Raw genomic sequence first — 27,885 nt, forward strand, 5'->3', positions numbered from 1 at the left:
TGACAGTTTCCCAGATAATCTGTGGCATGTGCTGCCTGCTCCAGGCAGAGCCATCTGTGCTGCTGCCTGCCAAGAGCTCAGCACACCACTGCACGAGCCCTGGGCACCCCCAGCCCAGGCCTCTCCATGCACTGTCCAAAAGCACTGCTCTGCTGAGCCTGCACTCAGGGGCTTGGCTTCTCCCTTCCTCAGGAGGTGCAGAACTCCCTCTGCTAAGTGTCTCATCTTCATTCTGCCTCACGACTGCAGGGGGCTTGCCTCTGAGCCGCTGCAGAGGGAGTCCCCTGCCCTGCCAGGCCGTGGAATCCCATCACACCCATCAGCGACTGCTTGAATTGCAAAGCCTTGCAGAGCCTTTAAAGCACTTGGGTGAAATCCTGCAGCTGCCTGCAGCCAGAATTTCCCCCACAGACAGACACTTTCTCAGCACTCACATGAAAACAAACAGATTTCCCCCCCAAGTCTTCCATACAAGGGAATTTTCACAGCTTTGGGTTGGAAGGGACCCTCCAAGGGCAGCTTGTCCAACCCCCCTGCAGGCAGCAGGGACACCTCCAACGAGATCAGGCTGCCCAGGGCCACGTGAAGTCTGATCTTGAATGTCTCCAGGGATGGAGCCTCCACCACATCCCTGTGCTGGTTTACTTAAACCCATTTGGGATCCCAGCTTTGCTTGGTCTGCCTGCTGCAGATCAGCCCAGAGCTGAGCAGGAGAAGCTGCTCCAGCAGCTGAGCTGTGGACAGCTGGGGTTTGGCATGGGAGCCTGCAGCAAGGGAGGTATTTCTCTCTTCCCCCCCTGGCCGGGTCAGGGGGGGCTTCTGTGTCTGGAGGAATTTGAATGCCTCATTCCAGCCCCCCTAACTGTGAGTCAGCTGCTCCTTAGTGCTGCTTTAATAAGGGGCTCTGGATTGGATGAGGAAAGGCATCTGAGGCAGGCACTTCCACCTCAGTGAGAGACAGAGAGATTCCGGGAGGAAGCAGTGAGGGGCTGGAGCAGGTCCAGAGGAGGGCCACGAAGCTGGTGAAGGGTCTGGGGAACAGGGCTGGTGAGGAGCACCTTCCCTGCCGCCCCCTCTGTCCTCTGCAGTCTCAAAAGCAGTGAGCTGCTGGTGCTGGGGAGCAACAAACCTGAGATCAGTGCTTCAGCATCTCCCTGAGGCTCCCAAGCCCTCATCCCCTCCACAGATGACTGCTAGAAAGAGATCTGCATTCCACAGGCAAGGAGCAGGAGTGTGTCCAGAGCTCGGCAAGGAGGAAGTGCTGCATGTGGGGAAGAAATAGCACCACGCCACTGCCTGCCTAAAAATAGGTCCTCTCCAGGCTGAGGGACAGCTCTGCAGATAACAGGCTCGGGCTTGCTTTTCCACACCCCCAGGTATGCCCTGCAGGGAGAGTGAGCACCTCAATGTCCTTCTTGGAGAGAGGGGCCCCAAACTGAACCCAGGACTGCGAGGTGTGGCCTCACCTGAGATGCAGCCCTGACCCTTTCACTCAGAGCATCCCAAGGGACACAAAGCCTTGCTCTGTGTCTCCCTGGGCAGCAGGGAGGGAGGAAGGCTGACACCTCCTCAGGTTCCTGCATTTTATGGAGCAACACAAGGGTCTGCTGAGGGGGCAGCAGCAGGGGAGCCAGGGCAGCACACGGGTGGCACAGCCAGCAGCTTCCCAAGCATAGCAGAACTTAAGGAAAAGGTGGCAGCAGAGTTTTAGCAGCAGGACTTTTGACTGGGGGCAGGTTTGATGTCTTAGCAGGCTGCAGTGCTCGCCTTTAGACCCTGGTGTCGCCAGCCCAGCTCCATCATGAGAGCAGAGTGATGTCCAAGAGAGCAGTGACCTGTGCCTCACAGCACAAAGCCAGCTCAGGCTTCCCAGCTGGTGTCAGCTCCTCGCTTTGCAGAGGTGCAGCCCTGTCCCAGTGTCAGGTTTCTCCCAGCCTTGCTCTGCCCAACATAAGCCACTCCTGATGCTATTTCAGAATGCCCCCTCCACAGCTCAGCTGGCAGGGCAGAGCACAGGTGGCTTTGGGGTTTTTTCCTCCAGGACAATGCTGAGGTCTGTGGTGCAAAGAGGAGATTGGGCTTAAGGTTACACTCAGCTCATGACTTTATATCACATCAGAGACCTGCTGAGACTCCAGCAGCTGGGCCAAGGCATTGTTAGGTGGCCAGGTAATGCCGAAGGAGTGGAATCATTCTGATTTCTGCCAGCCTGGCTCCTGCAGAGGGAAGGCACAGGAGGAGTTCCATACTCGAGCGGTGGAACTGCCTGGAAAGGAAGAACTTGGGGTTCTAAGAGGAAAGGAGACAGGAGAGGAGCTTTGCATCCCATGAGGAGATGCTTCTGGTCAGCAGCAGCCAAGGGGTGAGGCTGGAGGCAGATAAGCTCCCTGCCCCTCAAGGTGTCAGGAGAGCCTGGGGCAAAACGCCTGGCTGGGAGGGAATGGCCCTGCTGATCTCATCTTCAAAGCCAGCAACTGGCTCCTGCTTTGTGCTCATTCCTCCACCCACCTCTTCTGGAAGTTTATCTCACTTGGCAGCTGTGAGAAAATGTTTTTATTTGCTTTTTGTCTTAACCTGCCTTGAATTAAGGATGATTTCAGTGTAATTGGATACTAATGACTCCTTCCTTGCCAAAGGATGTGGTAAATCTCCACACAGGGCTTGGGGCATCTCACAAGCACTCCAGGCTGCCATTGTTCTCCAGAAGCATTACTTCCTTCAGCTGCCTGCCCACCCTGGACAGGGAATAGCTAGGAGGGGAAAAGTGACTTCTGGAGATGTGCCCCCACTCCCCCTTCCCATTTTCAGCTCTTACTTCTGTTCACTCCCTCCATAAGCTCTGGCTCCAGCTTCCTCCAGGCATGAGAATGGTTCAGTCTCTTCTCCCAAGGATCAAGTGACAGGACAGGAGGAAACAGCCTCAGGCTGCACCACAGGAGGTTGGGGCTGGACACAAGGAGCAATTCTTTCTCCATCGGGGTTGTCAAGCCCTAGACCCGGCAGCCCAGAGCAGTGGGGGAGTCCCCATCCCTGGAGAGATTGAAAAGCCGTGGGGATGTGGTGCTGAAGAACATGGCTTAGAGGTGACCTGGCAGTGCTGGGTTAGTGCTGGTGATCTGAAAGCACTTCTATGATCGAATGATCAGGGGGAACATCCCTGGGATCTCTGAGGGAGGACATGGAAGCCCTCCATCCCGCCTGGCCCAGGCATGCAGTGGATCATCTCCCTGGCTGCCAGCTGGAGGAATGGCTGCAAGACCAAGCTGCCCAGATAGAAAAAGGCTCTGCCTCCACCCCTGCAGACTCCCTTCTGCAATTACTTTCCTGCTGCTGGTATGTGCCCACCAGCCACGTGGCCACGCTCAGCCCCTTGCGTTCACTTTGTGGTTTGTCAAGATGAATTTGAGGGGAAAACCCCCAAACCCCTCTGTGAAAGAGAAGCTCTTTGCAAGTCTCTGCTTATGAAGGAGCTGCTCCTCTCTGTGCCTCCCTCTCTGCACTAGCCTGGGGCAACCAGGAGCAATTTGGCCTCCTCTTCACCGCCCACCTTACAAGCACCCACGAAAAACAAGAAGAAGGAAAATGAAGAGGATGGGAAAAGCACCAGAAGGCAAGTGAGGTGTGTGGAGGCAGATGATGGCCCCACCTCTCCCATGCTGGAAACCTTCTCCACTTCTCACACCTTGCTCCCGCTCCATGTCCTGTGCTTCATTGTCTCAGGATCTCATTTCTCCTTGGGGTTGCACGTGGAGAAGTGGCTGAGGGGCTCTGGCCGGCAAGATGTGACAAGGTGTGACAGCCTGTCTCCACCCTGAGCTCACCAGTGCTGAGTTCAGGGGCTTGACATAAAAGAGAGGCCAGAGGTGAGGTGCAGCAGGGAAGCAGCGGCCAGGGAAGCAGCGGCCACGCCCCGTCCGTCGCGGAGAAGCCGAAAAACCTCAAACCGCACCAGGAAAGCAAAAAAGTTCAGCGTCTCCTTCGAGCCGGAATCGAACCAGCGACCTAAGGATATCGGCGCGGGTGCCTCTACAGTCCTCCGCTCTACCAGCTGAGCTATCGAAGGGACCTGAGGGACGCCGCCCAGCGGCCGCTCAAGGCGTGGCGCCGCGCCCCGGCACACGCGCGCCATGCACGCGGCGGGCGTGGCCCGCGCCAGGGCCGCGCTGAGCGGGCGGCGGCCCGGAGGAGCCTCGCGTGCCGGGCCAGTGGCGCAATGGATAACGCGTCTGACTACGGATCAGAAGATTGTAGGTTCGACTCCTGCCTGGCTCGCATACGTTTTTGTGCCTGAGTTCCTCACGCCACGCTGAAATGTCGTTGAGCGGCGGAGATTGGAAATCAAGCTGGCCTGGTCTCCTTCCTGCCCCAGGAGGAGTTTTGAGACGGGCGCCAAAGCCTGTCAGGCTTGCATGGCAGCTTCTAGAGGCCAGAGACTTGTCCTTCTGCAAAAGCGATTGTTTTGTATTTTAGAAACAAGTACGTGTGCACCTGACAGCCAGAGCTGACTCCCGGATCCTGTGTGACCTGAGTGTGAGCAACGAGCAGCAAAATCATAGAACTGTTGTGCTGGAAGGGACCTCTGGAGTCCATCCAGTCCAACCCCTGCTAAAGCAGGGCACCCACAGCGGCCTGCCCAGGAGCACAATGGCCAGGGGGCTTGGAAGCTCTCCCCAGAAGACTCCACAACCTATCTGAGTAGCCTGAGCTAAAAGAGGGGAAATGGAGGCTGGAGAGCAGGAAGAAATTCTGCACTGTGAGGGTTGTCAGCCACTGGCCCTGGTCACCAAGAGAAGAACCATGCCAGGCCAGTTTGTCTGTCGGCGGAGGGACAATAATCCCATGCGGGCGTATGAATAAAGAGAAACGATGACATCACATAAAAGAGTCCCTTCGGCGTGTGCCGAGGGAGTGACAAAAATATTACGAGCCAGGCAGGAGTCGAACCTACAATCTTCTGATCCGTAGTCAGACGCGTTATCCATTGCGCCACTGGCCCGCACGAGTTCTGCTTCTCGCCGCTCTGCTGTGTAACTCCAGCTGAGCCCCCCCCGCGCGCGTGCCGTGCGCATGTGCCGTGCGCAGAGCGCTGTGCTCTTGGGGCGCGGCGGCGGCGGCTCACGCAGGTCCCTTCGATAGCTCAGCTGGTAGAGCGGAGGACTGTAGAGGCGCTGCTGCGGAAATCCTTAGGTCGCTGGTTCGATTCCGGCTCGAAGGAGACGCCAAATTTTTTTTTCTTCCCCGAAGTGCTCCATCGCACAGCCCGCCCCAATCCAACCACCCTGCTGAAGTCTGCCCACGATCACACTGTCCAGCTGGATTTGGAAGCGCTCCACAGAAGGAGACTTCACAACCTCTCTGGGCAGCCTGCTCCCGGGCTCCAGCACCCTCACACCAAAGGATTATGTGAAGAATTTGCAGTGTGTGGCTATAGCTCTGGCTGCCTCAGGCACATCTGCTGCCACCCACGGCCTGGTTCCTCCGTGGGGAAACCCTGAATTGCCGCTTGTTCGAGTGCAAAGCCCTGAGTTTGGAGAGCTGCCTCAGCAGCTTCTCTAGCTGTGATGGGAAGGAGGTTGTCAACAGAGTGGAGAAGCAAAGGGAGAGCTGTGGTTGGTACAAGCTTTATTAGCCAGAGCAGCTGACAGCAAGGGTGGGGTTGAATGTAGAGCGCTTTACACAGACATAAAGCCAGTGAAACAGAACAAAAAAGTGAGGATCTGCACATTTCGAGAAGGTTCATGGGCGTGCAGCTGGACTTTGCCCCGGGACTGACCCTGCCAGCACAGAGCTACATTCATCTGCAGGGCTCCTGAAACACCAACACGGCAGTGAAGCCACGCTGGAGAGCCAGGTCCTGAAATCCTTCTCCATCCTCTGCCCACATGTCCCCAGAACCCCTGGTCCCCACAGCAGTGAGGGAGGCAAATGCTCTGGTGCTCTGAAAGCTGGGTGGAGACACTCAGATGTTTAAGCCATGAGTCCTGGCAGGCTCAGAGGCTTGGTCACTGGGCTGCTGCGGGGGTTTTGGCTACCTGGCAGCTAAGGTCTCGTGGCTGTGCTGTGCAGCTCAGGCAGCAGCTTGCCCCCCTCTGCGTCATGCTGCGAGAGGGAGCCATAAATCTGTGCCAGGAAGCAGCTCTCATTTAGAAAGGGCAAAAGCCCCACAGCACCTGTGCTACATCCCAGCCCCATGGAGGGGATCTCCTCGACTTCAGCAAGCTTTGGCCCATGCAGCGGGTCCTGGGGGACATCAGAGGTGTTGCGCGTGACAAACTTCCCTGCTTGCCTTTGCTAACCTGGGATTTACTCTTCCCTCCCTGGCTTTAGGCCTGGCTCTGGAGCTGTTGTTGAAATGCAGGGTGCAGCTCTCAGTGCCCTCCATGAGGAGCAGTTTCACACGGGAAAGGACTCCGTGGCTAACCTTGAGCTTTACTCCAGACTTTCCTCCCAGCGCCTTTCCCAACTCTCTGCTGGGAACAGTCACCGCACAGCCCTTGCCCACTGTCACAGGCAGCTTCTTTCCCAGGCAGGGAAGCTTGGGAAATCACTTGGCCTGCAGATCAATTCCCTGCTACGTGCTCTCCCTGCTCCTTCCCTGGGTGATAACATCTCCCACCCTGCAACCAGCCTGCAAAGGGCAGCAGTGAAGAAAGGCAAGCGCTGCCTGCGTGCCGCTGTGCCCCAGCACGTACCCGGTGCCTGAGCTCTCCTGGGCATGTCTGCATTTACAGACACCCCAGTGGCCTCCAGGATCACCTTCAGCACACAAGTGAACTTCCCCTCTCCTCCACAGCAGAAAACCAGGACTGTTTCTGAGGGCAAGTGAGCGGTAGGTGGCCTCACAACAAACATATAGCCTGAACTGGAGTGAGTGGGCAACCTGGGCCAGGGTCTCACCACCCTCACAGTGCAGAATTTCTTCCTTCTGTCTAGTCTGAGTCTCCCCCCTTTAGTTTAAACCATCACCCTTTGTGCTGTGCCAACAGGCCCTGCTAAAGCCTGTCCTTGCTGCTCTCACAGCCCTGCTGCCAGCACTGGTGTGATGGCTCCCAGCCCAGTGCCAGCGGGGCAGCAGCACCAGCATGGTGGGATCAGCAAGCTGGCAGAAAGCTGTTGGCTGGGAACCAACTCCCAGCACATTGCAGCTGCAGCCAGAGAAGCTGGAGCTGCCCAGCATGGGCAGCAGGTCCATCCAGGCAGGAACAGAGGAGCTTTGCCATGGGGCTGTCACTGGCTGCAGGGAGAGGAGAGAGGCTGTGGGGCAGCCTAAGACCAGCTTTCCCCCCCACGAGGTGCTTGCCCACCATCTCCTGGGCTTGCAGCTTGTGCAGGGGAAGACACACAGCCTGTGTGTGCTTCTGGTGTTGGATGAGGCTCCTGGATGTGGGTTTGTTGTCACCCCCAATGGAACCATCCCCAAGCACTTTGTCCTGGCTCAGGTTTATAATTGCTAGCAAGCCTCTGAGTAAGCTGCTTTCCAAGTAGGGTTTCCTCCCTGCTAAGGACAGCTCCATCTGCCTTGCCACCAACATTCCCCCTGAGGACTGCTAAAGAGCATTTCCAGCAAGGTTTCACATCCCCCAAAACTGCTGCATGAGAGGAGCATTCCCAGGGCAAGGAGAGATGGAGCCAGAGTGTCCAGAAAGGGGCTCAGGACTGTGTCTGAGAGCTGAAACCACAGCACAGGGCAGGGAGGAGAGCAGCTGTCCCAAAGGGAGTACAAGTAGCTGGGCCTTGCAGTCTGAAGGCATGGCAGAGCAGCATACAGGTCTGGAGAGCTCTGGACTGGCCACAGGGATCTCCTTGCAGCACACAGGTAAGTACCTATTGGAAACAGCCTAGAGGGAGATGCTATGAAGACAGCAGCAGGGCTGATGAGGTGTTTTGTGGCTGTGCTGCTCCGTGGGAAGCTGCAGCAGGTCCTGTCTGGCCTCTCTAGGAGCCTGTGTGGTAGCTGCGGTGGCCGTCCCCGATCAGCTGCGTCTTCTCGGTCGCGCCGGTCGGCTGCAGCACGATAGGAGCTTCTCCATCTGCATTGGGGAGAACAAAAAAGGCTTTAGCAATCCTTTGCTTGCCACCAAAGTCCCATTTCTTGTTAGCACCACAACATTTCATCGTGCCCACAAAACTACAAATGCTCTTACTTCTTGTCATGGATCAAAGAGTGGTTTGAGCTGGAAGAGACCTTCAAGATCATCCAGTTCCAGCCCCCTGCCGTGGGCAGGGACACCTCCACCAGCCCAGGCTGCTCAAGGCCTCATCCAGCCTGGCCTTGGACACCTCCAGGGAGGGGACATCCACAACCTCCCTGGGTAACCTATTCCATTGTCTCACCACTCTCACTGTAAAGAATTTCTTCCTAATCTCCAGCCTCAATCTCCCCTCCTGCAGCTCAGAGCCGTTGCCTCTCCTCCTATCACTACAAAGTTCTCTCATCACTGCAGAGAGCCTGCTTTGAGCTTTCTCATTCCTTGCAGTCCTGGCTTTGGTTTCCCAATAGATCTGCAAACAATGGGTCTGCTGTGGAGTGGAAGAATGCAAAGTCCTTCCAGAGCTCCCTGATGCCTTGTGTTCCCTCTGACAATGAGCAGGGTTTGGCTGCCCTTCTCCTGGGCCTCTTTGCCAACTTACTTTTAGAGGTATTTTCAGCTGAAATTTTTGACTGGCTCTATCTCGAGGCTGGCACAGCTGTGAGGGGATGCAAATGATGACTTCATTTGCCAAATGACCCAATGTTCAGCAAAACACCTCATCTGACACTTCCTCCTGTTTACATGACAGGTGATGGGATGAATCATGGGCAGAAGGTGGAGGGTACAGGAGTAGCTTAACCCAGAGCAGGAATCTAAGCGCGCGCCATACGGCTGCCCCTCGGTGGGGGTAGGACAAGGTTGGCTCTGTCAAGGTGAAAGGCAAGAATGATTCAATGCCAAGCAGCTCCCTGTATGGGCAATTCCCTATTTAGACACAAGGTCAGAGGCAGGCAGGTTTCATAACTTCTCCAAGGATCTGAGTAATGAATGCTGAGAGCTGAGCTGAGCTCAGCCGGTGCAGGCTGGAGGAGCTGTGTGTTCTCTGGCTCGTGGAGCAGCACTCCCTCCCACCCTCTCCTGCCTCCAAGTTGTTCATTTAGGGAGGTGTTCAGATGGTTGATGGAGGGCAGAGACTTGCAGTTCATTTTTCATTTCATCTCCAGTATCCAACATGAATCACTGTATCATTGGGTACTCTTTCCTGAGCTCCAAGCCATTGATGAGTGTCAGGGAATCCCAGAAGGGCTCAGGTTGGAAGGGACCTCAGAGATCATCTGCTCCAACCTCTTGCCATGGGCAGGGACACCTCTCAGCTAGACTCAGCTGCTCAAGGCCTCATCCAGCCTGGCCTTGAACAGCCCCAGGGAGGAGGCAGCCAGTGCCAGAGTCTCCCCACCCTCCTACTGAAGAACTTCCTCAGCTCTAGCCTAACCCTGCTCTGCCTCAGTTTCAAACCATTCCCCTTGCCCTCTTGCTAAGCCATTCTATGAAATGTGAGGCATTGCAATCATCTCCCAGGGGCAGCAGTTTTCAGACTCAGCTTGCCAGCCTGCTGGGCCTGCTCATTTCAGCTACACCATCCCCTAGAATGGTTGGAGCAGAGGATCCTTGGGGTCCCTCCCAGCCTGGCATGCTGTCATGCCCAGATGCTCCACAAGAGTCAGCCCCGGGCAAAGCTGGTGTGTGCTTCCAGCTGATCTCCAGGTGCTTCTGAGGTGACACCCTCACCATGCATTTTGCTTCTAAGGTTTCTGCTGGTTTTGCTGAGAGCAGGGCCCCAAGGGTTTAACCAAGTGGACCAATGCAGCCTGCTCATGGAGACAGAGCTGCAGCAGAACTCACAGATGAATCTGCTCTCTATAGATAGCTCCTGCTCACTCTTCGCCTACATGGGGATCATATGGAGTGTGGAGGAGACAATGAAGTGCTGAACACTTCTTGCTTCTCACTTGGGAATGGATTTTGTTATTCAAATTAATTTTTTGCTTTTTTTACCTTTTTTTTTCTATCCTTTCCCAGATTTCACTTTCTCCAGAATGGAAGTTGGTCTGGAAACGTTTTGCCACCAAACAGGAGAGGACAACAAACCTGCCTGGTGCATACTGACAGCATGAAGCACCAAAGCAATCCAAATCCCAACAGCACCTCCTCTGGCACCACTAAAGCCCTGGAGGTGCTGGAGCCCTGGAGCAGGCTGCCCAGAGAGGCTGTGGAGTCTCCTTCTCTGGAGAGCTTCCAACCCCACCTGGCCATGGTGCTCCTGGGCAAGCTGCTGTGGGTGCCCTGCTTTAGCAGAGAGGTTGGACTGGATGAGCTCCAGAGCTCCCTTCCAACCCCCATGGAAGTCTGTGCTGTGAAACAAATCTCTTAGGGGAGATGTTCAACTGACTGAGCACTAGAACTGGTCAAACATAGTTGAACTGAATTGAAGCCTTTGCCATGGGATCTCAGAATCATTTTGGTTGGAAGAGACCTTTCAGATCATCAAGTCCAACCCTTACCCCAGCACTGCCAGGGCATCACCAACCCATGGCCCTCAGCACCACATCTCCACAGCTTTGAAACCCCTCCAAGGGGACTCCACCACTGCCCTGGGCAGCCTGGGCCAGGGCTTGACAAGCCTTTGGGGGAAGAAATTGTTCCTCATGTCCAACCTAAGCCTCCCCTGGTGCAACCTGAGTCCATTTCTTCTTGTCCTGTCACTTGTTCCTTGGGAGAGTAACAAGCAAGGATTGTGTTGATTCCTGGCACACCTCACTTTGCTTTTTACATTTCAGGGAGGGGAGCTCTGAATCTGGACTCAGATTTCTTTTTGTACTTGGGGGCCCCCCCCCCCCCCCCCCAGTAATTCTCTTTGGCAGTAGATTAATCTGAGGAATGAGATCAGCTGTGCAACACCTTCACAGCATCCCAGCATGCTGGGGGTTGGAACAGACCTCTGGAGATCATCCAGTCCAACCTCCAACCTTAATTTTGGTAAGGAGAAATGTGAGTGACTCTGGGGATGATTCCTGCTGTGCCAATCCAAAGATGAAGCCTCAGTCTCAGCTCCCAGCAGCCACCCCCTGCCTCTTTGTGGAGCACAAGCAGCTCCAAGATGCTCTCAGAGGTTCTTAGGGTCAGGAGTGGTGATGTTTCATTGATGTTGTCATCCTCAGGAAGGCAACAACTGCCTACAGAATATTTGGCTGCATTCAGGTCTGGCCACAGCTTGAAAAGCTGTGTCTTGACCTTAGCAGAAAAAAGTTCTGGTGAGCAACAGCAGAGGTCCTGGAGACAGCAGGGAGCAAATGAATTAATGACCAGCTAGAGTGCTCAGGCTGTGGGCAGAGGGCATGTGAGGAATTTGGATCCTTATGGGATTTGCTCTTCAAAATGAACTCTGCTGCAGGACTGACTACAGTTTGCTTCTGAGCTACCTACAGGAGCATCTCTGTTCTTTCCATCCAGGGGGACATGAACATTTCATTTCTCTTTGTAAATGGCTGGTGGCAAAGCCCAGCTTGTGCCACTCTCAACTAACTGCATCTTTGTGGCCTTAAATCTGGGGAGCAGCAGAAGGAGAAGTGCAGGTTGAGCTGGTCAGCACTGATTTTTCTCAAGGCAGTGTCTGTTTTCTTTCAGCTGCAGAAAGAGACACAAATGTTACCCTCTGGCAGGAAGGTTTCCCTTTGCTTGCTGCTGTGTTGCTCCTCCCCCATCTAATTTCAACACAGAGAATTCTACTGGGGCAAGCTGCTCTTCATGGGTAGGGAAAGGCAGCAAGACTGAAGAGAAGGGTGGGAAAGGTCCAAACATCCACTTGTGCTCAGGCCCTCCCTATAGATTTGCCTTCAAAGCACTTAAACCCCACAGTTCCACCTCTGCTGCTTTTGCAAGCTGGCACTTTGCTAAGCATTGGACATGCTTGTGAAAGCACTGCTGCCTCAGTGAGACCTGGGGAGAAGGTGACCCAAAGTTCCTGAGTACCAATAAAAACCATCAGTGTGGAAGGAGGGAGACTTTCCCCCTGCCACTGGGGAGTTCTGTGCTGGATTTTGACTGAATGTCTGCAGAATTACCAACAACCAAAGGGCAGAATTAAAGAATGCTTAGTGTTCCAAGCTCCACCTTCAGATTTCAGACTTGCCTTTGGGGTCACAGATCTACAAATCACAGAAACACAGAATCATAAACCCAGAGAATTGCTTGAGTTGGAAAAGCTCTCCAAGATGACCCACTCCAACCTTCAACCCAGCACCACCATGGCCACTAAACCCTGTCCCCAGGTGCCATGGCCACACAGTTCTTGAACACCTCCAGGACTCCACCTGGGCAGCCTCCCTGGGCAGCCTGTGCCAGTCCTTGACCACTCCTGCAGCAAAGAAATATTTCCTAATCTCCAACCTAACCCTCCCCTGGCACAATTTTAGACCATTTCCTCTCCTTCTATCATCTGATCCTAGGGAGAAGAGACCAACCCCACCTCACTGCAACCTCCTTTCAAGGAGTTGTAGAGAGCAGTGAGGTCTGCCCTCACCTCCTTTTGTCCAGCCTAAACAACCCCAGCTCCCTCAGCTGCTCCCCACAGGCCCTGTTCTCCAGCCCCTTCCCCAGCTCCCTCAGCTGCTCCCCACAGGCCCTGATCTCCAGCCCCTTCCCCAGCTCCCTCAGCTGCTCCCCACAGGCCCTGCTCTCCAGCCCCTTCCCCAGCTCCCTCAGCTGCTCCCCACAGGCCCTGCTCTCCAGCCCCTTCCCCAGCTCCCTCAGCTGCTCCCCACAGGCCCTGCTCTCCAGCCCCTTCCCCAGCTCTGTTGCCCTTCTCAAGCAGACCCAGTTCAGATTTGCATTTCCAGGTGCCTGACATCATGGACTCCACCATGCTGGTTTCAGGGAGTGCTTAGGAAGTTTTCAGTCCCAGCTCCTGTTGCCTTTGCAGAGACTGCTCCAGTGCCATCAGCTCCCAGGCTGACTGTGTTTACCTTGCTAGATCTCTAGGCAAAAGCCATTTACAAACACCACCAGGAGCTGACATATCAGTTCTATAAATAGCATCTGGTTCAGCTACTACAAATCTTTTCTTACATATTTATGGAAGGGTAAATTGGTGTGAAAAGTTGGGGGGGGAGGGAATTTTTTTTCTTCCTGGTAAGGGAACATGACTTCTGCAATCTGGCAGAGCTAATTTCAGCATAATAAACCCAAGGATGTAACAGCCTGAGAGCTTCCATAACAATGGGAGAGAAAAAGAGAGAGCTGACTGCTGAGGTCCTTCCTCACACACACAAAAAGCATCCTCCTGGTCACATCTGAGATGGATTTACCACTCAAAAAGGCCTTCTCCTGATAGCTTGGCCTCAGTGCTGGAGCAAGGTCATTGCTTCTCTCAGCCTGCCCTGCAAGTATCCAAATGTTGTGCCAGGGGAGGTTTAGGTTGGACATGAGGAACAATTTCTTGGTCAGGGCCTGGACCAGGCAGGCCAGGGCAGTGATGGAGCTCCCATCTGCTGAGGGCCATGGTTTGGTGGAGACCTGGCAGTGCTGGGTTAAGGGTTGGGCTCCATGATCTGAAAGGTCTCTTCCAACCACAACAGTTCTGTGATTCTAAGCACCAGATCAGGCAGAGCCTGGTGTGTAAGCACAGGGCCTAGGATATGAAGCATGGGCATGAGGGCCAGGCAGTGAACACCTGCTCCTCACTGGAGCCCTGAGACTTCTGGTGCTGAAGTGGCTCCTAAGAGACACAGGAGATACTTCATTGTTAGTGCCATGAGTTGAGCTTTTATTAACACACACCTTGGTAGTTCTCAGGGCATGGTGTTAGCTGGAGGGAGGTCTGGAAGCAGCCTCAGCATCCTGAGCAGAACATCTGCCCTTCAGGCTGGAGGGATTGTTTTGAACAGCTTTGCCACACAGTCAGCCCCTAGAATACACACCTCTTTCCATGTCATTCTTAATCTGCTCTTCCAAATCTTCTGGGGACACACAGAACTCCTGCTCTTCCCCTTGGGGTGCTTTGGGTTTGCACTTTCCACAGCAGCAGTTGAAGCAGCAGCAGAAGCAGCAGCAGAGGTAGCAGCCAGTCAGCAGCCCACAGACTGCAAACAGACCCTGGGGTAAACACAGCAGGAGGGAAGTCCTGTGAGCAATCACCTTCCCCAGGCTGGTGGCAGCTGAAGGTAGATCCTCAGAGGAACTCAGGTTGCCAAGTGCTTGGCCCTCAGGAGAGTCCAGCTGCAGGCCAAGTGCCTAAACAAGGGCCAGAGCTTCCACAGTCCTCACCCATGAGCTCCTGCTTGCCACTCAGGACCAGGCCACAAAGAAGATGCCAACCAACAGGCCCCCACATGCTCAACTTTGGAAAGTCTATCTTCAGCTGATGGCCCTCAGAAAAAGCTTCCAGGAGGTATGCACAACCCCACCCACCCTCCCATGACTCATTTCCCTCTCCAAAATGACTCATTTGCCCAAGTCCTTCCTGCAAACACTTATTTACTGGCAGGCTCTTGTCAATAACACAGCTGAGAGAAAAAGAAGCAAGGGCCCAGATGCATCCCACGTAACTTCAGGCACTGAACAAAGGCATCCAAATCAGGACTGTAGCACCCATGGGCTCCCATCATAGTCAATGAGCAGTTGAAAGCCCTTCCAGAGGGTGATTCAGTGTCTCTGTCTGTCCCCATTGGCTTGTCCAGGGCCACACAGGTGACAGCTCCTGAATTAGACTCCTTGGGCTGTGGTTGCTTGAGCTGGGGACTCAGATGGGCAAGAAGGTCCCCTCTGCTCCCTCCTGTCTCTGTGACACAAAGCATGGAGGCTTCAGCAGAGCCACCACAACTGCCTGGGGCTGAGACTGGAGGTCTCAGCCAGTCAGAGGTGGTAAATTAAGAATCAGTTTGTTGATGTGATCAATAAACTCTCCATGGCAGAGGGAGAAGTGCTTTGTGCTGAGGTGAGCAGCCCCTTTGCCTGCCAGTGAAGCAGCTGAAGGCCCCAGCACCCATGGCAGCTGCCTGCTAAGGAGTCTGGTGCTCTGGAAAACAAAGGAGTCCTTTGCACTTTGCATTTCTCCTTTCCTTTGAGTCTTCTGACTTCCAGTGACACACCTCCTGACCACTGAGTGTGCTAGGAAGGGCATTTGCCAGGAAAGGCTGTGGCAGAAGAGGAAGATGAGAAGCAAAAGCTGTGGTCCCTACCGGAACAGAGGACGTGAGGGCTCCAGAGGTCATCTGCAGCTGATGCCTCAGCCCCAGGCAGTGTTGTGATGACCAACAGAGAAACCTGACACAGCCCCAGCAGGAGTCAAAATGAGATGAGAAGCAGAAAACCCAAACCACTTGGTGGCTTGTTGATGCTTTGGAGGTGGCAGGAATTTGGGGGGGGAGGGATGGAAAGACCATCTGTGAGGATCCTCACAGGAGCCTGTGTGTGTATTTTGAAGGCTTTTGCACAGCACTCTGACAAACAAAGCAGCAGTGCTCACTTCTGCTGGGGTAGTCACTGTACCTCATCACACCTCCAGGACACAGCTCCCCTGGGACCAGCCACACACCCCTCCTCGAGCTGCTAGGGACCTGCTGGCTTCTCTCTGTACTCTCCCCTGCTCTCAGTCAAAGCCTTGGTGTGGTGATTTCTGCTCCTGACTTTCTAACCAGAGAGAACTTAACACTTCATAAAATCCCTACTAAAGAGCAGCAAGCAGAAGGGGAAATGAAAGCTAAAAAGGCAGCACACAGTGAAGAAAACCTTGCTCAGTGTTAGTGGAGTCAACACTGCTGCTCTCTCTGCTCTAAGTCAATGGCCCTGGCACCTGAACTGTGACAAAGAGGTCAAAGAAGAGGGTGGACAGCAAAGGAAAGAGGGAATGATCCAGCAGGAGAAGACAGCAGCTGTGGTGGGGAGTCCAGGCTGCTTCTGAAGGTGCAGCTGTGCTTTGACAAGTGTCACTTCAACACCATCAGCTTCACTCTCATCTGTCTCCTCCTGATTCAGCAGACAAATTGTGGCTTCTCAGACCCACAGAGGGCTCAAGTGACCTCCTGGTTTGAAAGGGGACTGCAGGGCAGTGAGGCAATGACCTGATCTGTGCTGGCCCCAGCACTGGAGGTGTGCAAAGCCAGGCTGGAAGAGGCAACCTGGGCTAGTGGGAGGTGTCCCTGCCCAAGGTGAGTGCTGGAACTGGATGATCTCTAAGGTCCCTTCCAATGCAAAGCACTCCAGGATTCTATGATTTCCTGGCTGGTTCTCAGCTCAGAGCTGTCCTAGGGAGCTTGCTTCACACCTGGCAGATCCTTCTCCTCTCTCTTTCAGCACCCCTTGCTCTCCTCTGCTTCTCTGGCTGGGATGGGTTGGGGGCCCCATGGATTTTGCACAGCTCAGTCAGTTTGTTGCTGTTTGGTAACCTTTCAATATTTGCAGGGACCCTGGGCTGTGACAGGCGAACATCAGGGGACACTGTGAGGAGAGAGCACAACCCCTTCACCACTACAGCAGCCCATGCTGGCTCCTGCCTTGAGCAGCATGCCAGCTTCTGCAGCTGTCATTCTCTTCACTTCCTGCTCTCTTCCTCCACTCCACCCTCCTCACCTTCTGCTTCCACTTCCTTTCCCTGCCCCCCTCAGCAGGCCCCGGCACAGTCCCAGAGCCGTGGATGGGTGCTGCTCAGTGGGGCTGTGTGCTCTACATAGCAAAGAGCAGGGCTAAATGTGGGCTGTGCCTGCAGCAGCAGTGGCACCGCTTGGTGTTGGCCACTGAGTCACTTTTGGTTAGTCATTACTGAAAGAAAGTCAAAATTAACCTGGAGCACTGGATTCAGATCTAATCAGTGTTGGGAGGTGTTACAAAGCTGCACTGCTGTGCCCCTGCTCACCCAGGCACAAGGCAAGCGTTCTACCCCAGCACCACCCTGCCCTCCTCTTCCTCCCTGCCACTGTCCCTTCCCCAGATGATGTTGGGCTTGCATTAAGCTCTTAGGAGCTGTTTGGCTTCAGATGCTTCTGTTGGCCAAGCCTGCAGAAAGCTCATGTTTTCCAGGTAGTTTCTTAGTGTATCTTAATGGTCTTTCCAACCTTTGATTTCACAGAATCCAAGAATCCCAGCATGGGAGGGTTGGAAGGACCTCTGGGGATCACCCAGTCCAACCCCTTGCCCAAGCAGGGCACCCACAGCAGCCTGCTCAGGAGCACAATGGCCTGGGGGGTTGGAAGCCTGGCCCCAGCCTCTTGCCCCCCACCCTTTAATCTCTTGCTGAGCATTGCTCAGATCCCCTCTGGGGCTGCTCTCCTCCAGGCTCAACAGCCCCAGGGCTCTCAGGCTTTGCTCCTCACAGAGATGCCCCAGGCCTCTCAGCAGCTTTGTAGCCTCTGCTGGACTCTCTCCAGCAGTTCCCTGTCTCTTGATCTGGGGAGCCCAGAACTGGACCCAGTACTTGAGACATGGCCTCACTGAGTAGAGGGTGGGGGAGAACCTCCCTCAACCTGCTGGTCACACTGCTTCTATGCACCCAGGAGACCTCTGGCCACCTTGTCACGTTCCAAGAGACCCCAGCAGCTTACCTTTGCCCACCAGCTCGAGAGCATGAAGTAGGTGTTAACATTTTCCTCCCCAAACTGCTCTGCCACATAGAGCCCTAAGGATCCATACTTGTCATAGATGTTTCTCTTGGATGTGTCAGTCAGGGTTGCATGAGCATTGTTGATCTCTTTAAACCTCTCTGCAGCCTCTGGATTGTCTGGATTCTTGTCAGGATGGTATTTCAGAGCCAGTTTCCTTCAACAGGAGACAAAACCCAACAACAAACACAGAAGGGAAAGAAGTCATCTGCATGTGTGCATGTATAGAGCCACTCACAAACATCCCAGAGTGCTTCAGTGGAGAGGAAATCCTTCCACACTGGGTGTCCAGCCTGCTGCTTTCCAGCTCTGACCTGCTCAGTGGAAGAAAAGTGACACAAAGTGGCTGAACAGGGAAGTTTTGGTAAAAGGATGCAGTGATAAAGAAATACACAAAGGAGCTGCCATAGAAAGGAAGCATCTTTGGGAAGCACAAGGTGGGAGAGCATCCTGTCCCAGGCTGCCCAGAGAGGTGGGAGATGTCCCATCCGTGGGACCACTGCAGGTCAGGTTGTTTGGGGCTCTGAGCAACCTGCTCTAGTTGCAGATGCCCCTGCTGAGTGCAGGGGGGGTGGGCTAGAGGAGCTTTGAAGTCTTTGCCAACCCAATCCAGGCTGTGATTCTCTGCTCGTTCCCCACTGCCACACTGCTCAGACAGCCCTGTAGGCACTGGAAGCTGATTGCCAGCTGGTTTGGGCTGTTTGGGCTGGTGGGAAACCTTTGCTAGGACAGGGCTTGGTGCTGCTTTTTCCCCCTGCTCTGGCACCTGAGGAGCAGCACAGCTTGAAAGGAGCAGCATGGGACTGCTGGCTCACGGGCAGCTCTCAGTGCAGAGAAGAAAGAGTTTGCTTCCGACCTTGTTGGTGCACTGTCAGCATGAGCTCTCGAGTCCTTCCCAAGCACAAACACAAGCGTCTCTCTCCCCAGATCCCCGCTCCCTGCGGAGGAGAGGCCGGGAGTTTCCCGGGACTGCTGGTGACCTCTAGTGGCATCAGAACCCAGGCAGCCGAGGCTTCGATCCGCACTCCCACCTCAGCGCTGCCTTCCGGAAAGACATTCTGACAGCAGAGGGTGATGAGGTCTCCCCTCAGCCTCCTGCTCTGATGGCTAAACAGCCCCAGTCCCCTCAGCTGGTCCTTACAAGCCTTGTGGGGAAGGCTGTTGGAGATCTCCTCCAGCATGTCTCCAACAGTCAAGTATAAAATACTGGGCATGTGGGACCTTAAGGAGAACTTTTCAGTCCTGTTTCACACGTGGTGCCTTGAACATGGGGGAAGATGGCAGAGGAGCAGTGGAAGAACAAGCTGAACAATACTGAGTATCACAGGATACTGTGATACTGTGACACTGAGTCTTGCATGACTGATGACATCATGTGCCAGCCAAGGATTTAAGGAGCTTTTGCAAGCTATCCCTTTTCTGAGCCCAAAACAAACTCCAGCAACTAGAGCTGAGAACATAAAAGGAGAGGGATTGCTTTCCAAGCCCATGTGTGGTCCAGCTCCAGCCTTTCCTCCTTTCTTCCACAGACCCAAGGTCATCTTCTGACCTCTCCCTGTCCCCAGTAATCTCATTAAAAAATGAGGATGAATGTGAACAAAATGGAGCTTTGAAAAGAAAACCAAAGGAAAAGAAAAGGCAGCTGAAGAATGGGGAGGGAGCTGCACACAGGAGCTTGGTGGCTGCTTTCCATAACACATGGACTGAGAGTGGGTCTCAGGAAGAAGTTTGCAGTACAAGGGTGGTGAGACTTTGGAACAGGCTGCCCTAGAGGTGTTCAAGGCCAGGCTGGATGGGGCCCTGAGCAATCAAGAGCAGTTGAGAGGTGTCCCTGCCCGTGGCAGTGGGGTTGGAACTAGATGATGTCTAAGGTCCCTTCCAACCCAACCCATTCTGTGGTTCTATGATTTATGTCCATTCAGACTCTTCTTCTGGTGAGTGGTCTTCTCCTTTACCACCTTGGGATCACTCAGCCCTGCAGACCTTCACAGCAGCAGCAATGTGAGGGGTGACAGCACCAAAGCCACAGCCACCCCACCAGGTGGAACCACTGAACGTGAAGCCAGAGAGGCACACTGCACCTCTGTCAGTGGGTGAGGGTGGCAGATGGGCTCAGGCCAGGCTGTGCTGCAGAGGGCCACAGGATGAGGGAACCTTGAGGTGTTAGGAAGAACAACATTGGTTATGTGGGGTGAGACATGGCCATGCTATGGAGCATCTACGGCTGTCACATCCAACTTTAGCACCCTGTCAACAGCCCAGCTGGCAGAGCTTGCCCAGGCCCTGCTGGAATGGAGGCCTGAGAGCAGGCTGTGTGTGAGTGTGTGCTGGGTGAGGCCTGGGCAGGGCCCCAGGGCTCCTTCGATAGCTCAGCTGGCAGAGCGGAGGACTGTAGGCTCCCTGCACGGCCATCCTTAGGTCGCTGGTTCAACTCCGGCTCGAAGGAATCTGCTTTTGCCTCGGCCAGGGACACCTCTGCCTTTTGGCCCTGCTTGGGGGGGCTGCTCTTCAAGGGGGGTTGAGCCTTGAGCTCTTGCCTGCATGCAGATGACAACCAGCCAAGGCACTTTTGGGTGAACGCTGTAGAGGGCAGGGTGGTCCTGAACACCAGGGCTGTACTTCCATCAAGAGGGAATGGTTGAGTTGATGATGGAGGGAGAGTGAAGGCAGGTGGATGTGAAGGGGGTGTGTGCAGGGCATGGTGGGTGAGGGGTGGGTGCCTGGGAGGGGAGAGGCCCCAGGGCAGAGGCCGAGGGTGGGGAATTAGCTCAAGTGGTAGAGCGCTCGCTTAGCATGCGAGAGGCAGCGGGATCGATGCCCGCATTCTCCAATGCTTTTCATGCCCTTGCCTGCCATCCAGGCCCTTTGCTGGGTCCCTCTTTCTTCAGGGACAGTGGCACCATCATGTTGTGCCCAGGCTTTACAGAAGAGGGATGATGGCAAGAGCTGTGTTATGAGCAGAGTCTGCAGTTTCACAGAGGAATTGGTTTCCTTCCCTCCTTGACAGTCATCAAGTCTCATCCTCAATTCTGTGTTGAGGTCGGAGAAAGAGAAGATCAGCAGGCTCACCATGCTCTTCAGGAGGTCACTGAGCAGAGGAAGGGCTGTGCATTTGTGTGGTGCTGGAGCTGGGGGCAGGGGACAGCACAGAGAAAGTGCCTCAAAAGAAGCTGCAGGAGGAGATGTCTGAGGTCTTTTTGTCCCAGCAGAGAGTCCACCTGTGGAAGACACCAGCCAAGCAGGCGGTGGAGTTGTTCTGTTTGTGGTTCTTCCCAACCTGAGGGACTAAAGGTTGATGAAGGCAGTGTGGATGTGGGAGCTGAGGCTGTTTGATGCTGGCTGGTTGAATGGAGGCCTGAGAGCAGGCTGTGTGAGTGTGTGCTGGGTGAGGCCTGGGCAGGGCCCCAGGGCTCCTTCGATAGCTCAGCTGGCAGAGCGGAGGACTGTAGGCTCCCTGCACGGCCATCCTTAGGTCGCTGGTTCAACTCCGGCTCGAAGGAATCTGCTTTTGCCTCGGCCAGGGACACCTCTGCCTTTTGGCCCTGCTTGGGGGGGCTGCTCTTCAAGGGGGGTTGAGCCTTGAGCTCTTGCCTGCATGCAGATGACAACCAGCCAAGGCACTTTTGGGTGAACGCTGTAGAGGGCAGGGTGGTCCTGAACACCAGGGTTGTACCTCCATCAAGAGGGAATGGTTGAGTTGATGATGGAGGGAGAGTGAAGACAGCTGGATGTGAAGGGGGTGTGTGCAGGGCATGGTGGGTGAGGGGTGGGTGCCTGGGAGGGGAGAGGCCCCAGGGCAGAGGCCGAGGGTGGGGAATTAGCTCAAGTGGTAGAGCGCTCGCTTAGCATGCGAGAGGCAGCGGGATCGATGCCCGCATTCTCCAATGCTTTTCATGCCCTTGCCTGCCATCCAGGCCCTTTGCTGGGGAAGGTGTCCTGTGTAGGCCATGGGAGCTTAGAGCACACCTGGTCTGCAGAGCAGCTGACAGACTCCAAGGCTGGACCAGGAGCAGAATGGGCACTTTCTCAGAGGACCTTATTTTCCCCCTCTTGACTTGACAGGTGTCAATGTCATCCCAAGTCCTGTGTCCAGTGGAAAGACATCAATGAAATGGTGAAACTTCAGTGTGTGGTCACCAGAAAGCAGCAAACAGGAAAGAAGACATTCTGCTGTGTGAAAGGGCTGAGCACAGTGGGCATGTTGAGTTGGGAGAGAAGATCAGCAGGCTCACCATGACCTTCAGGAGGTCACTGAGCAGAGGAAGGGCTGTGCATTTGTGTGGTGCTGGAGCTGGGGGCAGGGGACAGCACAGAGAAAGTGCCTGAAAAGAAGCTGCAGGAGGAGATGTCTGAGGTATTTTGTCCCAGCAGAGAGTCCACCTGTGGAAGACACCAGCCAAGGAGGCGGTGGAGTTGTTCTGTTTGTGGTTCTTCCCAGCCTGAAAGACTAAAGGTTGATGAAGGCAGTGTGGATGTGGGAGCTGAGGCTGTTTGATGCTGGATGGTTGAATGGAGGCCTGAGAGCAGGCTGTGTGTGAGTGTGTGCTGGGTGAGGCCTGGGCAGGGCCCCAGGGCTCCTTCGATAGCTCAGCTGGCAGAGCGGAGGACTGTAGGCTCCCTGCACGGCCATCCTTAGGTCGCTGGTTCAACTCCGGCTCGAAGGAATCTGCTTTTGCCTCGGCCAGGGACACCTCTGCCTTTTGGCCCTGCTTGGGGGCTGCTCTTCAAGGGGGGTTGAGCCTTGAGCTCTTGCCTGCATGCAGATGACAACCAGCCAAGGCACTTTAGGGTGAACGCTGTAGAGGGCAGGGTGGTCCTGAACACCAGGGTTGTACCTCCATCAAGAGGGAATGGTTGAGTTGATGATGGAGGGAGAGTGAAGACAGCTGGATGTGAAGGGGGTGTGTGCAGGGCATGGTGGGTGAGGGGTGGGTGCCTGGGAGGGGAGAGGCCCCAGGGCAGAGGCCGAGGGTGGGGAATTAGCTCAAGTGGTAGAGCGCTCGCTTAGCATGCGAGAGGCAGCGGGATCGATGCCCGCATTCTCCAATGCTTTTCATGCCCTTGCCTGCCATCCAGGCCCTTTGCTGGGTCCCTCTTTCTTCAGGGACAGTGGCACCATCATGTTGTGCCCAGGCTTTACAGAAGAGGGATGATGGCAAGAGCTGTGTTATGAGCAGAGTCTGCAGTTTCACAGAGGAATTGGTTTCCTTCCCTCCTTGACAGTCATCAAGTCTCATCCTCAATTCTGTGTTGAGGTCGGAGAAAGAGAAGATCAGCAGGCTCACCATGATCTTCAGGAGGTCACTGAGCAGAGGAAGGGCTGTGCATTTGTGTGGTGCTGGAGCTGGGGGCAGGGGACAGCACAGAGAAAGTGCCTCAAAAGAAGCTGCAGGAGGAGATGTCTGAGGTATTTTTGTCCCAGCAGAGAGTCCACCTGTGGAAGACACCAGCCAAGCAGGCGGTGGAGTTGTTCTGTTTGTGGTTCTTCCCAACCTGAGGGACTAAAGGTTGATGAAGGCAGTGTGGATGTGGGAGCTGAGGCTGTTTGATGCTGGCTGGTTGAATGGAGGCCTGAGAGCAGGCTGTGTGAGTGTGTGCTGGGTGAGGCCTGGGCAGGGCCCCAGGGCTCCTTCGATAGCTCAGCTGGCAGAGCGGAGGACTGTAGGCTCCCTGCACGGCCATCCTTAGGTCGCTGGTTCAACTCCAGCTCGAAGGAATCTGCTTTTGCCTCGGCCAGGGACACCTCTGCCTTTTGGCCCTGCTTGGGGGGGCTGCTCTTCAAGGGGGGTTGAGCCTTGAGCTCTTGCCTGCATGCAGATGACAACCAGCCAAGGCACTTTTGGGTGAACGCTGTAGAGGGCAGGGTGGTCCTGAACACCAGGGTTGTACTTCCATCAAGAGGGAATGGTTGAGTTGATGATGGAGGGAGAGTGAAGGCAGGTGGATGTGAAGGGTGTGTGTGCAGGGCATGGTGGGTGAGGGGTGGGTGCCTGGGAGGGGAGAGGCCCCAGGGCAGAGGCCGAGGGTGGGGAATTAGCTCAAGTGGTAGAGCGCTCGCTTAGCATGCGAGAGGCAGCGGGATCGATGCCCGCATTCTCCAATGCTTTTCATGCCTTTGCCTACCCTCAAGGCCCTCTTTTGGGTCCCTGTGTGATGCCTGTGGTGTTGGCAGGGAAGAGCACCCAGAGCTGTGGCAGGTGTGGCACAGGCCATTGGCACAGGGAAGCTATTATCCCTCCTTTTTTGGCAGTCATTTGAAGAAGTCCTGCACCCGCTGGGTGCCCAAGCTCTAAAGCAGCCCTGTGTGTCCTCTGCCAGAGGTGTCCAGGCACTGATTGTTTTCTAAATCATCTACCAAACCTCACCTTCCCAATCTTCTGAAGAAAACAGAAGAAATATGCTGTCTCTCTCCACATTTCTTCACTCTCCGAGTGGCAAGCAGGAGGCAAAGTACAGTTTCTTATGTGCAGAAAGGTTTCTCTCTCTCCCTTTGTGTAGGGTATCGAGATTCTGCTGATGAGAAGCCTGTTAGCTTTCCTCCTTCAGAAACCAGCTTGTGCCAAACTCTCAATAAAAGCCCAGAGAGCTACCTCTGTCATGTTTATTAACAAGGAAATTTTGCCATGGGCTGTGGTAGTGTGATTAATACTGACTTAATTAATAATGGCAGGAAACTCAGAAGCAGGTAGTGCTGGTTTGATACCTTTGTGCTGAAGAATACCACTTCTGCAGCAGATTTTTGGATTAGCATAAATTAGGAGATAATTAAAGCAAATCTGAGAGACTGACTCATCATTTTATCTTGCAAACATTTACAGCTCCTCCATTAGAAGTGAATCCCTCTGACATTTCCACTTTAGGCAGAAGCAGCCTCTTTTTTTGGGCTGTAATTACTAATAAAGATGGATCAAGCACCACTGTCACTTTCACCACAGATCACTCTGGAAATCATCCCTCTTGGTGTGCAGCATTAAAGTTAATTGCATTCTGCATTCTTCCATGACAACTCTCTCCTTTGGGGGTTAAAATAAGGCCTCCTTGCCAGAGAATTAAATGGAAAAGCAACAGGGATAACGTGAGGCTTGATAGACCTGCAGCCAGGCTGTACTACAGGGACACAGGAGGTGCAAGTTGTGAGAGAATTTGATACTGTAGTAAGTTTATCCCCCAGCAATAGAGCTATGCAAGACAAGAGACCCAGGAGATGTCAACAGTTTGCCTTCCACTGCGTGAAGAGTTTGGACATTCACTGCTTCTCCTGCCTCCCCTGGACACATGCCCTGAGGAACAGAAGCTGGGAGAGGTGCAGCTTGTTGAAAAGCAGAGAGGACAGAGCCTTAGCAAAGTTCAAGCTAAACAGTGACAGGAGAGGATCTATTTCACAGCCACTTTTTCAGCTCCAAGGTGTTCTTACAAGCTGTGTCGAAATCTGACTGCTATTAGAGTGTGTGACCAGCACCACCCAGCATGATGCTGTAATAAACTTTTTACTGCATTTATTAAACCTACAAGTACATGTTTGGCCTTCCCTTGTCAAGAACATCTATTTCATGGATGACATTTAAAGTCCTTTCTTTTTCACTAGTAGCAGAACAGATTTATGAGTGGACTGACCCATAAAACCTACTCTTGATCCTAGGTCTGGTTACAGTTCAACACTAAAAATCCTTTGCCCTGTTTTGATAACTTGTGTTTGGGCAAAACTTCTCTCCTTTTGCAGCAGAGAACCTGCCACTTCCTGGGCCAGAATGTTTCAGTGCCTGGTTACCTCACTGTTAAAACCATGGGCCTCTGCTTCAGCTCAAACTGGTTGTGGTGATGCCTGCCTTCAGAATCCCAGTGGTGGGAGCTCATCCAGTCCAATCCCCCTGCCAAAGCAGGGCACCCGTAGCAGCTTGCCCAGCAGCACAATAGCCAGGTGAGGTTGGAAGCTCTCCAGAGGAGACTCCACTACCTCTCTGGGCAGCCTGCTCCAGGGCTCCAGTACCCTCACACCAAAGAATTTTCTCCTCCTGTTCAGGTGGAACCTCCTGGGTTCCAGTTTGTGCCCACTGCCCCTTGTCCCGTCCCTGGGCATCACAGACAAGAGTCTGGTTCCAGCCTCCTGCCCCTCACCCTTTTATCTCTTGCTGAGCATTGAGCAAATTCCCTCTGGGGCTGCTCTTCTCCAAGCTCAAGAGCCCCAGGGCTCTCAGCCTTTCCTCCTCACAGAGATGCTGCAAGCCCCTCAGCATCTTTGAAGCCTCCCCTGGACTCTCTCCAGGAGTTCTCTGTCTCTCTTGAATAGAGCAGCCCAGAACTGGGCCTCACTAGGCCAGAGAGAAGAGAGGGAGAACCTCCACCAAAAGTGCAGGATGTTCTCACACCCAGCATTTGTGGACTTGCTGATCTTAAAGGTCTCTTCCAACCAAAATAATTTACTGTGATTCTGTGGGAGATATTCCACCCCATAATCAAGCAATCTATAGGTCACCTTCTTCATGCCAAGATAAACTGATTGAATTCCTGATGCCTCTTGCTGTAGTTCTTGCACTGTTATTATGGTTGGACTTGATGATTTTAAAGGCCTTTTCCAACTGAAATGATTGGATGCTTTTAAGATTTTGGCACTTTCCTGCTGTGGCATTTCCAAGACACCTCAGGAGAAGAGGTTAGCACAACAAGTGGCTGCAGTATTCAGTCTTCTCTTCTCATGCCTAACCTGTGTTATTTTATCCTAACACTTTGGCCTCTCATTCAGCAAGATTAAAACCTTTTAGAGGGAGCACTCAGAATGGTTGTGGGGGTAAAACAAATCGATTCACACTGCATCACCTCAGATTCTTTTCAGGCTCATGGTGCAAAGAGTATCATTACAACAGTGAATGTCTCCAGTGCAGGCATTTCAGAAGGCTTGGCAGACACACCAGTGCTCTCAGACACGTGGCAAAGCAGATGTTACCTACCTGTAGGACTTCTTGATCTCATCATATGTTGCTCCTTTCTCTACAGCCAGGATTTCATACAAGGCTTGCCCTGATGTGGACAAAGCACGTTGCCTTTGCTCAGCCATCTCAGCAGTGCATCACCAAAGCTGCCAAGGTAGAACAGGGTTTAGAAGAGCAGGGACTGAAGTGTGCATGGACAGTATTTCTTGTTCATTTTAATGAGGGAGTAAAAGGTTAAAAAGACATGAAAGTGAAATTTCCTGTACCCCTTTAAATTCTTCTCCATCCCTTAAGGTACTTCACAGTTGTTTGAGGAAATGGAAAAGCAAAAGCCAAAGGACTGAAGCTCTTGTGTCACCTGCAGCACTCGGTGGGTCAGTGGCTAAGGGAGCTGGGGTCGTTCAGCCTGGAGAAAAGGAGCCTGGGGGGAAATCTTCTGGCTCTCTACAACTCCCTGAAAGGAGGGCAGGGTTGCTCTCTTCTCCCTAGTAACGAGTCACAGCACAAGAGGAAACAGCTTCAAGTTGGCCCAGGGGAGGTTTAGGTTGGATAGCAGAAGAAACTTCTTCACCCAAAGGGTGACTGGCACAGGCTGCCCAGGGAGGTGGTTGGATCCCCATCCCTGGAGATGTTTCAAAGGCACAGAGATGTGGTACTGAGGAACATGGTTTGCCTCCAGACCTGGTAGTTAGATAATGGCTGAACAACATGATCTGAAAAGTCTTTTCCCACTGAAACATCTGTGTGATTCTGTGACTCTATGATTTAGTCCACTTCAGGCTCGTTGGTCATTCCTCCTTTCATCACAGAAGCAGAGCAGACCAACGAGTGACTCTCCACTGAGCAGCTCTGCTACCCCCTTGCAGTTCCCAGGTGATGACATGAAGAAACTCCTGCAAACCACCACTGAAAGCAGCAGCAGAGATACCTATCGCTCCTAAGAGAAAGCTGCAGCTCTTTGATGGGAGACTTGCCACAACAAAACTCTCACCACAACCTCTTTATTTCTTTGTGTGCTGCAGCCTTCTCCCAATGTTGAGACACGAACAGAGGAAGGGCCTGAAGCTGAGCTGTAACCACAGCCATAAGAAACATTTCTGAGGAGCTCCTCTGTTAGATGAGACTCCACACACTGCTCTTTCACCCTTCTCACTGCTGAGCTAGAAACACTATCTCAGATCCAGGCATATATTATTTACCAGGTCACATTTTGGGTCAGAACCTGCCAGGCAGCACTTCTAAGCTCTTTTGTACCCAAAAGCAAATCAAACACCATTAAGCACATGCAGAAATAGAATGCACTGAGCAAGTCTGGCACACAGCATCTGAAAGACC

At 53.7% G+C, this 27,885-nt stretch overlaps 1 protein-coding gene and 12 non-coding genes across 13 annotated transcripts; 10 read left to right on the forward strand and 3 right to left on the reverse strand.

Annotated features, from left to right (window-relative positions):
* Positions 1 to 3,974: 3,974 nt before the first annotated feature.
* On the reverse strand, positions 3,975 to 4,063 carry TRNAY-GUA (transfer RNA tyrosine (anticodon GUA)). Its single transcript is given in 2 exon segments — positions 3,975 to 4,010; positions 4,027 to 4,063. It is a non-coding gene; the product is annotated as a tRNA-Tyr (tRNA).
* A 136-nt stretch (positions 4,064 to 4,199) lies between these two features.
* Positions 4,200 to 4,272, forward strand: TRNAR-ACG (transfer RNA arginine (anticodon ACG)). The gene has a single exon. It is a non-coding gene; the product is annotated as a tRNA-Arg (tRNA).
* Positions 4,273 to 4,923: 651 nt separating this feature from the next.
* TRNAR-ACG (transfer RNA arginine (anticodon ACG)) lies at positions 4,924 to 4,996 on the reverse strand. The gene has a single exon. It is a non-coding gene; the product is annotated as a tRNA-Arg (tRNA).
* Positions 4,997 to 5,126: 130 nt separating this feature from the next.
* TRNAY-GUA (transfer RNA tyrosine (anticodon GUA)) lies at positions 5,127 to 5,215 on the forward strand. Its single transcript is given in 2 exon segments — positions 5,127 to 5,163; positions 5,180 to 5,215. It is a non-coding gene; the product is annotated as a tRNA-Tyr (tRNA).
* Positions 5,216 to 7,880: 2,665 nt separating this feature from the next.
* DNAJC5B (DnaJ heat shock protein family (Hsp40) member C5 beta) lies at positions 7,881 to 26,690 on the reverse strand. The gene is made up of 4 exons (XM_009904138.2): positions 26,569 to 26,690; positions 17,567 to 17,780; positions 13,949 to 14,123; positions 7,881 to 8,030 (listed from the first exon to the last, which is right to left on the reverse strand). Exons 1-4 carry the CDS (start codon positions 26,673 to 26,675, stop codon positions 7,936 to 7,938), a joined length of 591 nt encoding a protein of 196 aa, XP_009902440.2. The 5' UTR covers positions 26,676 to 26,690; the 3' UTR covers positions 7,881 to 7,935.
* TRNAY-GUA (transfer RNA tyrosine (anticodon GUA)) lies at positions 19,982 to 20,069 on the forward strand. Its single transcript is given in 2 exon segments — positions 19,982 to 20,018; positions 20,034 to 20,069. It is a non-coding gene; the product is annotated as a tRNA-Tyr (tRNA).
* TRNAA-AGC (transfer RNA alanine (anticodon AGC)) lies at positions 20,381 to 20,453 on the forward strand. The gene has a single exon. It is a non-coding gene; the product is annotated as a tRNA-Ala (tRNA).
* TRNAY-GUA (transfer RNA tyrosine (anticodon GUA)) lies at positions 21,036 to 21,123 on the forward strand. The gene is given in 2 exon segments: positions 21,036 to 21,072; positions 21,088 to 21,123. It is a non-coding gene; the product is annotated as a tRNA-Tyr (tRNA).
* On the forward strand, positions 21,435 to 21,507 carry TRNAA-AGC (transfer RNA alanine (anticodon AGC)). Its single transcript has one exon. It is a non-coding gene; the product is annotated as a tRNA-Ala (tRNA).
* TRNAY-GUA (transfer RNA tyrosine (anticodon GUA)) lies at positions 22,200 to 22,287 on the forward strand. The gene is given in 2 exon segments: positions 22,200 to 22,236; positions 22,252 to 22,287. It is a non-coding gene; the product is annotated as a tRNA-Tyr (tRNA).
* TRNAA-AGC (transfer RNA alanine (anticodon AGC)) lies at positions 22,597 to 22,669 on the forward strand. Its single transcript has one exon. It is a non-coding gene; the product is annotated as a tRNA-Ala (tRNA).
* Positions 23,252 to 23,339, forward strand: TRNAY-GUA (transfer RNA tyrosine (anticodon GUA)). Its single transcript is given in 2 exon segments — positions 23,252 to 23,288; positions 23,304 to 23,339. It is a non-coding gene; the product is annotated as a tRNA-Tyr (tRNA).
* On the forward strand, positions 23,651 to 23,723 carry TRNAA-AGC (transfer RNA alanine (anticodon AGC)). Its single transcript has one exon. It is a non-coding gene; the product is annotated as a tRNA-Ala (tRNA).
* Positions 26,691 to 27,885: the final 1,195 nt, after the last annotated feature.

The sequence above is a fragment of the Dryobates pubescens genome, chromosome 3 (assembly GCF_014839835.1).
Source record: "Dryobates pubescens isolate bDryPub1 chromosome 3, bDryPub1.pri, whole genome shotgun sequence".
NCBI classification, from domain to species: Eukaryota; Metazoa; Chordata; class Aves; order Piciformes; family Picidae; genus Dryobates; species Dryobates pubescens.

Excerpts from the sequence above, each read along its gene's own strand:
- DNAJC5B (XM_009904138.2), bottom strand. The coding sequence starts at position 26,675 with ATGGCTGAGCAAAGGCAACGTGCTTTGTCCACATCAGGGCAAGCCTTG. Across the intron at positions 14,124-17,566 it reads TCTCGAGCTGGTGGGCAAAG|GGTCTGTTTGCAGTCTGTGG; the intron begins GTAAGCTGCTGG and ends TGTTTACCCCAG. Across the intron at positions 8,031-13,948 it reads TAAGAATGACATGGAAAGAG|ATGGAGAAGCTCCTATCGTG; the intron begins GTGTGTATTCTA and ends TCCCCAATGCAG.